At 42.2% G+C, this 9735-nt stretch overlaps 1 protein-coding gene and 1 long non-coding RNA gene across 2 annotated transcripts; one reads left to right on the top strand and one right to left on the bottom strand.

Moving 5' to 3' along the window:
• The first annotated feature begins 1847 nt into the window (after positions 1-1847).
• LOC125302212 (adenosine receptor A1-like) lies at positions 1848-3892 on the top strand. Its single transcript, XM_048255296.1, has 2 exons — positions 1848-2474; positions 2883-3892. The coding sequence occupies exons 1-2, from the start codon at positions 2143-2145 to the stop codon at positions 3571-3573; spliced, it is 1023 nt and encodes a 340-aa protein (XP_048111253.1). The 5' UTR covers positions 1848-2142; the 3' UTR covers positions 3574-3892.
• On the bottom strand, positions 3429-9401 carry LOC125302213. Its single transcript, XR_007194867.1, has 3 exons — positions 9259-9401; positions 9093-9176; positions 3429-3503 (listed from the first exon to the last, which is right to left on the bottom strand). It is a non-coding gene; the product is annotated as an uncharacterized LOC125302213 (long non-coding RNA).
• Positions 9402-9735: the final 334 nt, after the last annotated feature.

The raw sequence follows: 9735 nt of genomic DNA, 5'->3' as shown, positions 1-9735 counted from the left end.
GCACATTGTCTCATGAGGAAGCTTCTCCAACACACATATTGCACACTGCCCTCTCCCCACATACATTACATTACATTACATTTGGCTGACGCATTTTTAGCCAAAGCGACTTACAACATGGTAAACAGTTTAATTTTTAAAGCAATTCTCAACAATTTTAGGACAATTTAAAAAAACGGTAGAGTACAGTAAGAATAAGTGCATCAGTGAGTGCTGTTTTTAACAGTTACGTGTCAGTTTAAGACGGCTGGTGAGTGCTAGGATCAGCAAGACTTGTTGTAAGTGGTGCTATGAGAGGAGATGTTCTCTAAAGAGCTGGGTCTTCAGGAGTTTTTTGAAAATGGAGAGGGATGTCCCTGCCCTTGTAGGAACTGGCAGTGTGTTCCACCAACGAGGAACAACAGATGAGAAAAGTTTGGATTGGCCTGAGCGTACCGGTGGTAGAGCTAGCCGTTGTTCCTCTGAGGAGCGCAGCGGTCTGGAGGTAGCGTATGTCTGTATGAGGGCATTCAAGTAGGTGGGAGCAGAACCAGAGACTACTTTGTAGGCAAGGGTTAGAGCCTTGAATTCGATGCGGGCCGCCATAGGTAGCCAGTGAAGCTGGATGAGCAGTGGGGTAACATGTGCCCTTTTGGGTTGGTTGTAGACCAGGCGCGCCACTGCGTTCTGGATCATCTGAAGGGGTTTCACTGCGCAGACTGGGAGACCTGTCAGGAGGGCGTTGCAGTAGTCAAGTCGTGAGATGACTATTGCCTGAACCAGAAGTTGGGTAGCATCTTGAGTCAAGTAAGTCCTGATTTTCCGTATGTTGTAGAGTGCGAAACGGCATGACCGGGCGACTGAGGCAACATGATCTGAGAAGTTTAGTTGGTTGTCGAGAACAACATCTAGATTTCTTGCATTCCTGGTAGGTGAAACAGACAGGGAGTCAAATTTGATGTTGATGTCGTGGTGTATGGGAGGTTTAGCTGGGAGGACCAGCAGTTCAGTCTTTGAGAGGTTCAGCTGGAGGTGGTGTGCCTTCATCCATGTAGCTATGTCTGAGAGGCAATTCGAGATCCGTGCTGAAACCAAGGGGTCATCAGGTAGAAAGGACAGATAGAGCTGTGTGTCGTCTGCATAGCAGTGGTATGAGAAGCCATGCGAATGGATAATCTGTCCCAAGGAGGTGGTGTAGATAGCAAAGAGAAGGGGGCCCAGCACTGAGCCCAGGGGGGACCCCTGTGGTGAGATGGTGAGGTGCAGATAGCTGACCAAGCCATGATACGTTACGAGCGTCCTGTGAGGTAGGATTCAAACCAGGAGAGAGCAGAACCGGAGATTCCCATGTTAGCGAGTATAGAGAGAAGGATGCGGTGATTAACCATGTCAAAGGCAGCCGATAAGTCAAAGCAGAATGAGTACTGATGACCGGCGGTCAGCCCTGCTTTTTTTTTAAGGCTTCTGTTACAGACAGCAGAGCCGCTTCGGTAGAGTGGCCGCTTTTGAATCCAGACTGATTTGGATCCAGAAGGTTGTTCTGTGAAAGGAAGTCAGAGGCCTGTTTGGAGACTGCTCGTTCAATGCCTTTGGATAGGAAAGGCAGGAGTGAGACAGGGCGGTAGTTCTCGACTTGAGCAGGGTTGAGAGAAGCTTTCTTAAGTAACGGTGTTACCCGGGCCAATTTTTTTTTTTATTTTGTCCTTTTTTGCCTTTATTCAGATAGGACAGTGAAGATAGACAGCATGTGACAATAAACTTCCTTGTAACCTTAGGTGCTGTCAGTGGATCAGCATTATGGTGTGGTGGTGTTATATTTGTGGTGTTTGACCAGTGTCTATAAAAAATAAAAGACAAAGACCTCTGGTCAAAACGTTGTAGCTTATTAAACCACTCTGGGAGATTAAAGAACATTGTGCAGCTATCTTTTTGTTTTTTCATATGTCGGCTAAGCCTTATACCCAGCACCTGTTGAATAAAACAGACACAGTTTGACATTTGCGTAGAGAAAAACAATGCCTGTAGGCCTACCTTCTTTCAGAAAACCTCATAAATTGTTTTGTATGTTTCACCACTTCCTGACTCACACTAAACCACAAACAGACTCTCTCAGACTGATACTGGCAATGTTAATGGTCAGTACTACTTTCTATCAGAACCAGAATGGCTAAAAACAATGTTTTCTACACTGTGCTGGAGGTCCTGATCGCTGTGGCATGTTGCCTTGGTAACCTGCTGGTCATCTGGGCAGTGTGGACGTGTGGTGCCATGCGGCGGCAGCCCACCTTCTGCTTAATCATCTCTCTGGCTGTTGCCGACTTCCTGGTGGGGGCCGTGGCCATACCTCTGTCGGTTCTGGTGGACGGACGGGTCAGGACCTCTTTCTATGGCTGTCTCTTGCCAAGCTGTGGTGAGATTGTAGTGACCCAAGCGTCCATTCACTCCCTGCTAGCCATAGCTGTGGACCGATGTTTGCGTGTATACATTCCTCACAGGTAAGTTTCAATACACAGTATTATTAGAGCAAAGGTACAGACATAATGGCTTAAAAATCAGTAAACCTTATTTAATTCCCAAGCATAGAAAATAGTATACTGACCTTTCTTGGTTTTTCTTGACAGGATAGCATTTATTTCAAGGTTATTCAGCTCATTTGCTGGTATTAAATTATCTTTATAAATGATTACCATGGGTTCTGATGCATTTGTTGTTGTTGCTACTGTTGTTGATGCTGTTCTTGCTGATCGTTTGCTAATGGATTTTGCTTGTGAAACTAGTTGTTGTATAGTTGTAGTTGAAACATGCACACCTATTTCAGTCAATTGTAATTCTCAGTGTTCACATGGTTATTTTATCCTGTATGAAGTTTGCATGAAATATTAATTGAACTATTACTCTAACAGATACAAAACAATGATGACACAGAAACTCTCTTGGACCATAGTAGGAGTCTGCTGGGTGTCTGCAGGTATTTTGGGGTCTGTTCCCGTGTTTGGATGGAATCGCCACGACACTCTAGAACAGATGGAAGCATCAAACTCCACAACCATCACTTGCACATTTTTGGCAGTGATTCCAATGTCCTTCATGATCAACTTTAACTTCTTTGCTTGTGTGCTGCCACCCATGCTGCTTATGATGTTGTTATACTTCTACATCCTTATTAAGATGCAGCATCTGAAAGGAAGTGGGGCTAGCAGCAGTGAGTTTCGTTCTTACTATCAGAAGGAGCGGAAACTCACCCACTCCCTCATTCTCATTCTGACAGTCTTTGTAGTCTGCTGGCTACCGCTGCACTTCATGAACATGATCTCTTTCTACCGTCCACAGACCACAGTTCCCCATGAAGTCTTCTACATGGGCATCCTACTTTCCCAGGCAAACTCAGCCATTAATCCAGTCATATATGCCCTTAAGATCCAGCATATACGAGCTGCCTTAATGTCATTGTGGAGGAGGTTATTTATGTGCAAAGAAGCAGAGGAGACACATATGAGCAGTCAGACACCAGGGAATGCCAGCAGCTGCAACACACACAAAATGAGAGTTATTCAGGACATGATCAATGTAACAACAACAGAGCGTGACGAGTGATATTTGTCTGACTGCAATATATAGTTTCATGCATATTTGCATTCATACAGATTGATAATAGTTGTATAATGCCCTGTAATCCTGAGGGGGATATACCCATAAACATACTATCCCTTTGTTTCATTTTGCAACCTTTAAACTCCAGACTTTTATGGATAGTAATATTTTCATCATAATTGTGGATTCTACCTATAACATGTGATCCATAGTTCCCAACCTCACATGGTATTAAAACTAGATATACCATAAAGCGGTACAAAATATGACCACTGCTCAGTCCTGCACATTCTCTCTGCAAAAATAAATCACACTTTGTCAATTTGTCTCTATCTCCTACTCCATCCCCTACTCTTGCAACTTTTTGTATGTAAATTAGTGTGTCCATGTGTGTGTTTGCTTTGGTGTATGTGTGTGCCTGCTTACCTGCATGTGTATGTTTTTATGAGTGTGTGCGTCATGTGTAGTCACCATAATATTCAGATATGACCAAAATGCCCCGCCCCCGCATATACTGCAGGAAACCAACAAGCACCATTATCTGAAATGTAATCATCAAACGTAAATAACGCACACATTAGTGACCTATGGTTCCAGAGAGAGTAGCCTACAGCCCTGAGTGGTTTGTCCTGGTGGTTTTTCGTTAGTGCCATGCGCTATCAAAAGCTTCCATTTAGGCTACTGCGGTGCAGTAGGGCTGTAGTGTTAATTTCGTCAGACGAGACGAGAGGAAATATGTTCGTCAACGACCTTTTTTTTCATGACTAAGACGAGACGGCAGTAATGTCCTGAAACACTGACTAAGACCATCTTATGCATTATTGCATTATTGTTGACGAAAAAAGACGAGACTAAAATGTTTTGCATGAAATAAAAACTAAGATAAAATCTCTTCATTTTCGTCTACAAAATGATAAGACAGAATATCTAGCTGTTATGTTTTCAAAATATTACGAATAAGTTCATACGTTCAGCTTTCCTGTAGGCTAGTCTACGTGCTGTTTCTGCAACCCTGTGGCTGCAACATAAAACTACATGGAACAAGAACACTGCAATTTCTGCCAGAGTTAGCAAGCTAACTACCTAAGCTGTATGCCACAATTCTACATACCCAGAAGTTGAAGCTTCTCTCATACAAATTAACATCCCCCAGAATGTCCATACGAAAATGTTCATTATGTAATGTCAACTATTTAACTGATGATGCAAAGTTTTCTAGCAAGTAAGCTAATATGGAAAGTTCGCTAGCAAGTTAGCTATGGCTAAGATGGAGAGTCTGTTTGGGGAATATGTTGTGTTTGGGCGCATATCACCATCTAGCGAGGCGGAGTAAAACATTAATACTTTGGCCTATGACAGTGTTTCTCAAACTTTTTCAGTTTCAGGACCACTTAACTAACCCTAGCTAAAAAAAAAAAGAAGATTAGACCTACTTTAACAATAGCCTATAATTAGTCTACACAATAGGCCTACTCACTGAACCACCTTGCTTATTGTCTTTGCACTTTGCTTATTGTGTGGATTCATACTGTATGGCATATCTTACATAGACAGTGTTGCAGAACTGTTTTTACATACAAGTTGGTTCAATATTGCAAACAACTCATCTATATTATATTTTACCACGTCTGCTCACGGACTACTTGGGATAGCTTATGGACCACCAGTGATCCCCGGACCACACTTTGAGAAACACTGGTCTACTGAATATGACAGTGGTCCAGTCAAATCTTTTACTGTCTATGGTCAAATCCCAGCCGAGCTATAACTGTAGCTCGACTTACCTGTGCATGTAAACATACTGACTGACAAAAATCTGAATGAGTAATTATAACAGGCAGAGTAGCCCTGTGGACACACAATATTGTTTGAAAATTGAGATGTGTGAAACACTATTTGACTCAAATGGTAATCAGAAATAATTTGTTATAAAAAAAAAGACTAAAATGTGTTGACTAAAACTGACTAAGACTAAGATACCTTTAGTTTTCTTTTGACTAAAACTAGTCTAAAATGACGAGACTTTTAGTCGACTAAAACTTGACTAACAAAAATGATATTTGAATGACTAAATATGACAAAGACTAAAAAGGACATTTCGTCACAAGACTAAGACTAAATTAAAAATAGGTGACAAAATTAACACTATAAGATCCTGAAGACAATGTGCTGTGTATGTAGGGGGGGCAGTGTGCAGAAAGTATGTAGAGGAGGCTTACTGTAGCAAGCAGTGTGCTGTATGTATGTGAGGTGATGACAGTGATGATGTAAGTGTGTGTGTGTTGGGGATGGGGGTGGGGGGGCAGAAAGGCTAGGCAATCAAGGACATGGGTAGATAGATGGAGGAGAAATCAAAAATAATAAATAAAAAGTTCTATGGAGATATGCAAAAATTGGAGAAAGTCAGATATATGTGTGTGTGTGTGTGTGTGTGTGTGTTTTGACGTGTGATGAAATAAGAAAATAAAAAAAGGTCTGTAGCATAGGGAGAGGGATGTAAAAGTGCTAAAAGTCATGTAGGTGTGTGTGTGTGTGTGTGTGTGGGGGGGGGTCATGAGTGCAAAGTCAGTATAGTGTGAGTTCAGAGTTGGGAAATGTTTGAGAGTGCTCAGGAGTGAATGTGTGCAAAGTCAGTATAGTGCGAGTTCAGAGTTCGGATGGCCTGGGGATAAAAACTTCTCCTGAGTCTCTCAATTCTGGCTTTGTGACTACATAGGCGTCTTCTTGATTTCAGCGGTAGGAATAATCCATTGTTAGGATGAGAATAGTCCTTCAGAATCTTTTGGACTCTTAGGAGTACTCTTCTGGATTAGATATCTTGTAGAGCAGGGAGTTGAGTTCTTATAGTACGTTCAGCTGAGCGCACTACTCTCTGCAGAGTACTACAATCTCTAACTGTAGAGTTCCCATACCAGGTGATGATGCTACCAGTTAGAACACTCTCAACCGCTGAAGTGTAGAAGGCCTTCATGATGGATGTAGAAACTTTGAATTTCCTTAGCTGACTACGGAAGTTGAGTCGTTGTCTGGACTTCTTCAGAACATATTGAGTGTTAATAGTCCATGTTAAGTCTTCAGTAATGTGGACACCAAGGTATTTAAAACGTGTGACTCTCTCTACAGGTTGCCCGCTGATCATTAGTGGGGTGTAACTATAGGCCTGCTGATGCCTTCTGTAATCCACTACCATTTCCTTGGTTTTATTGACATTCAGTGTCAAGCTGTTAGATTGACACCACTGTGCCACCTCATCAACCTGATCCAAGTAGAGCTGTTCATTGTTGTTACTAATCAGACCCAAGATCACTGTGTCATCTGCAAACTTGATGATGGAGGTATGACTACTGTTGGCTTTGCAGTCATGTGTGTAGATGTTGTACAGCAGTGGACTCAAAATACAGCCTTGGGGAGCACCAGTGCTGATGGTTAATGTGTCAGATGTCAGACCCCCCACTCTAACCACTTGTGAACGGTTGGTGAGAAAGTCAAATATCCAGTGACACAGGGTGGTGTTCAGTCCTAAGGCCTTCATCTTTGTGACCAAGGTGAAATGTACTATCGTGTTGAATGCTGAACTAAAGTCAATGAACAGCATCCTCACATAAGGTTGCCATCTGTCACAGTTTTACCAGGATTGTCCTTTTTAATAGCCTGTCCTGGGAAATGGATCAACTCTACCAGGACACTGAATGTCCCGTTTTTCAAAAGGCTGTGTGAATACGTATGTTCAATTGACTATTTTCTCTCCACTTGAAATAGCCTATGCGTCTGTGTCTCTTGTGTGTAGAATGCGCCATCATTGGCTCTGTAGGGACGTGACGTAGCCTATCTACTATCTAGTGTGCCTGTCTTGGCAGCTACTACAGGCGGCAGAAGCAGTGAAGATTGAATAGTCTACCTAACGTCAAATACTCAACATTGTTCGTTAATATGGGTAGCGAGGCGGAGGACAAAGATGACCACAAGACTGACAGGCCAGTAAAAAGAAAAAAACGTTCAACATAAGTTATTCCAATGTCTGATTGAGACCTACTAAATAAAAGTGGCTATAGGTGTGGCTAAGCAGGGATGTGGTGGAGGCTAAACGCAAGTAAACACAGTTTATCCACCTCTGAAATTTCAGAATTAGAGAGTTTATCCACCTCTTTAGAGTTTACCTCTCAAAGGAGTTTATTCACCAATTGCAACTTTTAACATTCACAAATCACATTGTATTATCCACATTCACCAGCTTAGAAATCTAGACACACCCTAGCAGCAGCAAATTTAGTTTGCTTCCCAGGCTAGTCTAGCAACTCTTTGTTGACTCTGTTGAGCTGGAAAAATCAATGTTAATGCACAAAGGCCAAATTTGTCTTGTGGGTCTAATGTTATGGACATTTTCACAAGCAAAGCGGTTGGTCGGGTCATAAAATATGTTCAGGTTTTTTATCAGACATACAGTAGGTGGCAACCCTAACAGCACCATAAAAACTTCTTACGTTAGGTAATATTAGAAGTATGAATGTGGGATTGGCGATATTAAGGAGAAACTGAAAATAACTTATTTCCATTTGACTCAGAGGACTCATAACAGGAAATTATTTTCATATGGTTTCAGATCAACCAAAACCGCAGCCAATCACTGTCTTACTTCTTACCTCCTACTCAGAGTTGAAGTACAGAGGTTTGATCAGAAAATTACTTAAGTAAAAGTAATCTATAAGCATACCACTTAAGCAAAAGTCTTATCTTATTTACAGTTCTTAAGTATGACAAGTAGCCCATTATAAAACATACTTAAGTACTGAAAGTAGAAGTACAAAGTACTAGTAAAACCTTTTCGAGGCCAGGTAGGGTGACAACCCCCTCCCTTGCTATGCTTTTAATGAAAAAGAAAGCAGTCAGATATTTGGATAGGCTATAAGTTAATGCAGCACCTTAAAACTTGGTACCTATACTTTATACACAATGTCTGAAGCCTGAACAATGGTATGGTTGCCATTCATTTTTCACTGCTGCTTCCTTTTACAGGCCTATACAGTTTATCCAGCATGTTTAGATAGGCATTTACATCACACAAAATTGGTATTTAATTCAGTTCCTAATACAACCTACGTAGGCCTTGGTGTGCTTATGACTTAGCTATTTGCTAGGCCTTAACTCTGTCACTATGTCTTCATTCATTGCTGTGTCCTGTGGTGACATCAGGTCAGAAAATTCTGGAGTTGCGAATATCTAACATGCTGAATGGAAACTGAGGCTTTTGTTTTCATTGGCACATTATTTTAGCCTACTTCCTACCTAATCACATACATAAACATGCAGCCACATGGAAGCAAAACACACAACAAAACAAAGCAAAACAGCAGTGTCCGTCCTGACTTCATCAACACAATGGTCCAGGGGTGAAGGACATCAACTGGGGCACAGTTGTAGTGGCACGGCGATAATAAAAGAACAGAATCACACCATGGCTCAATCAAACCTCTCGGACCATAGACCACATCCACACTATGAGCTACACTGACATCCATACATACCTGAGCGTTATGCCCAACAATCCCAGTAATGCAGATCACAGAGCTGACCGGTAGACAACCAGGAGTGGACTAAAAAGACCAGTCCTGCACAACAATACAGGCTCTATATCATCCCCTCATTCCACACCATTAAACATTACCAACCAAACCACACAAAGCATCATACCTGCACAGCTATGGTTGCCAAACAATCAGCCTCCGACCCTGGAGCTTGGGAGGAAGGCAGGTCAGGGAAGCAGTTGTTTACAAAAGGGCCCTCTACCAGGTGGCGTCAATTTACCCCTTTTATAACCACTCAGGGCATGCTAATTGGACTAAACTAACAGGTACAGGTGCAGGGGGAACCCAAACAGAGGGGAGCAGAGAATTCATCCTGCTACACATGTATAGTCAGGTATCCCCATAGATTAAAATGGCAGAACACAAGACAAGAATGATAAATACTAAACATGATGAGGGGGGCTTACTGTAGGAAGGCAGGCTATACTGAAGAAGTGAGGTCAGGATCACACGTGGCTAGGACAAAGCAACCACCGCAACCCACACAGGTGAACTGTGTACTGGGAGTGTACACAGTGAAACCAGACATGCACTACAAATGGATACCCACCACATCCAGATAGATCCATATCCACAGATCTAT

Source organism: Alosa alosa, chromosome 10 (assembly GCF_017589495.1).
Source record: "Alosa alosa isolate M-15738 ecotype Scorff River chromosome 10, AALO_Geno_1.1, whole genome shotgun sequence".
NCBI classification, from domain to species: Eukaryota; Metazoa; Chordata; class Actinopteri; order Clupeiformes; family Clupeidae; genus Alosa; species Alosa alosa.
This window is presented reverse-complemented; position numbering and strand designations above follow the sequence as displayed.